This window comes from Sinocyclocheilus grahami, unplaced genomic scaffold (genome assembly GCF_001515645.1).
Source record: "Sinocyclocheilus grahami isolate Dianchi unplaced genomic scaffold, SAMN03320097.WGS_v1.1 scaffold2777.1, whole genome shotgun sequence".
In the NCBI taxonomy this organism is placed as follows: domain Eukaryota; kingdom Metazoa; phylum Chordata; class Actinopteri; order Cypriniformes; family Cyprinidae; genus Sinocyclocheilus; species Sinocyclocheilus grahami.
Window position 1 is genome coordinate 1 of NW_015507954.1, and position 939 is coordinate 939.

At 41.0% G+C, this 939-nt stretch overlaps 1 protein-coding gene across 1 annotated transcript in view; it reads right to left on the reverse strand.

The window, feature by feature from the left end:
* Positions 1 to 3: 3 nt before the first annotated feature.
* Positions 4 to 939, reverse strand: part of LOC107575641 (uncharacterized) — a gene marked incomplete at its 3' end in the record, with an annotated part of 39,319 nt that continues 38,383 nt past the window's right edge. Inside the window, exons 6-7 of the mRNA XM_016262004.1 lie at positions 232 to 364; positions 4 to 122 (exon numbers count right to left, since the gene is read on the reverse strand). Of these exons, the coding sequence (XP_016117490.1) occupies positions 4 to 122; positions 232 to 364 (252 nt within the window). The remainder of the gene's footprint in view (positions 123 to 231; positions 365 to 939) is intronic.

A 939-nucleotide genomic window follows, 5' to 3' on the forward strand; every position in this document is an offset into this window, starting at 1 on the left:
CAAAAAGATCTGCATTGCCCTGTACAACAGGTGAACCCCTAACTCACGTTTTCTCCGCACAGGCCAAGTTGACACCACACCATAGTAGTCTCCTCTTTTCTGGTTTGTGAGCATCTTCAGCCCTATTAAAAGATCAAAGGGTGAAGAGCTGACAATGCAGACATTAAGATGGAAATTTGTGCTGCAAAGAACATGTATAAGTATCCAAGCAGCCCAGCTGAGTGTCTTTACCGATGGCATCCACCATACAGGCCTCACGTGTGTAGGCTTCCACTGCAATGACGTTCTGGAAACAGTGCAGGGATATCACTCCATGCCCTGCATTCCAGACCTGCAGGATGTGCTGCACTTTTGAGCAGAGTTTCTGGAGACATAAAGAGAACAATACCATGATTGCATTTATTATTTACATCATCCTATTAAGAAGCATGAGCGAGAGTGGTGCTAAAAATGACAATGAGCTGGAAAGTTTGAATTCTTTACTCCACTACATTTCAGAAAAATATGCAGTTCCTTGTTATTCAGAAGTGAGGGAAGTCCGCTCGCAATAACGATCAAATTACTCTTTTGAATAGATTCTTTTCAAAGAACCAGTTCAAAAACTCAACTGGACTTTGGAGTTAGGTACAAACTGGGTTTATTTTCAGCAGTTTTCAAGTTAACATGTGATCCAGTCTCGAGTTGAAAACTCACTGAATTGCATTAAACTCAAGAATTAATGTGATCCTCAGAGCTGAAGTGTGCGCAGGACCAAAAATAAAACTAATTACGTCATCATGCTGTTCCAAACCCATACGAATTTTGTTCATCTTCAAAACACAAATGAAAATATTTAAATGAAACCTTCTGTCGCTTCATTGAAAGCTCATTCTACCAAAATGTTTTGGGGTTACTGGGGTAACGGCTGCATTTCTGCTGTTCCATCAGCGCCATCTGCTG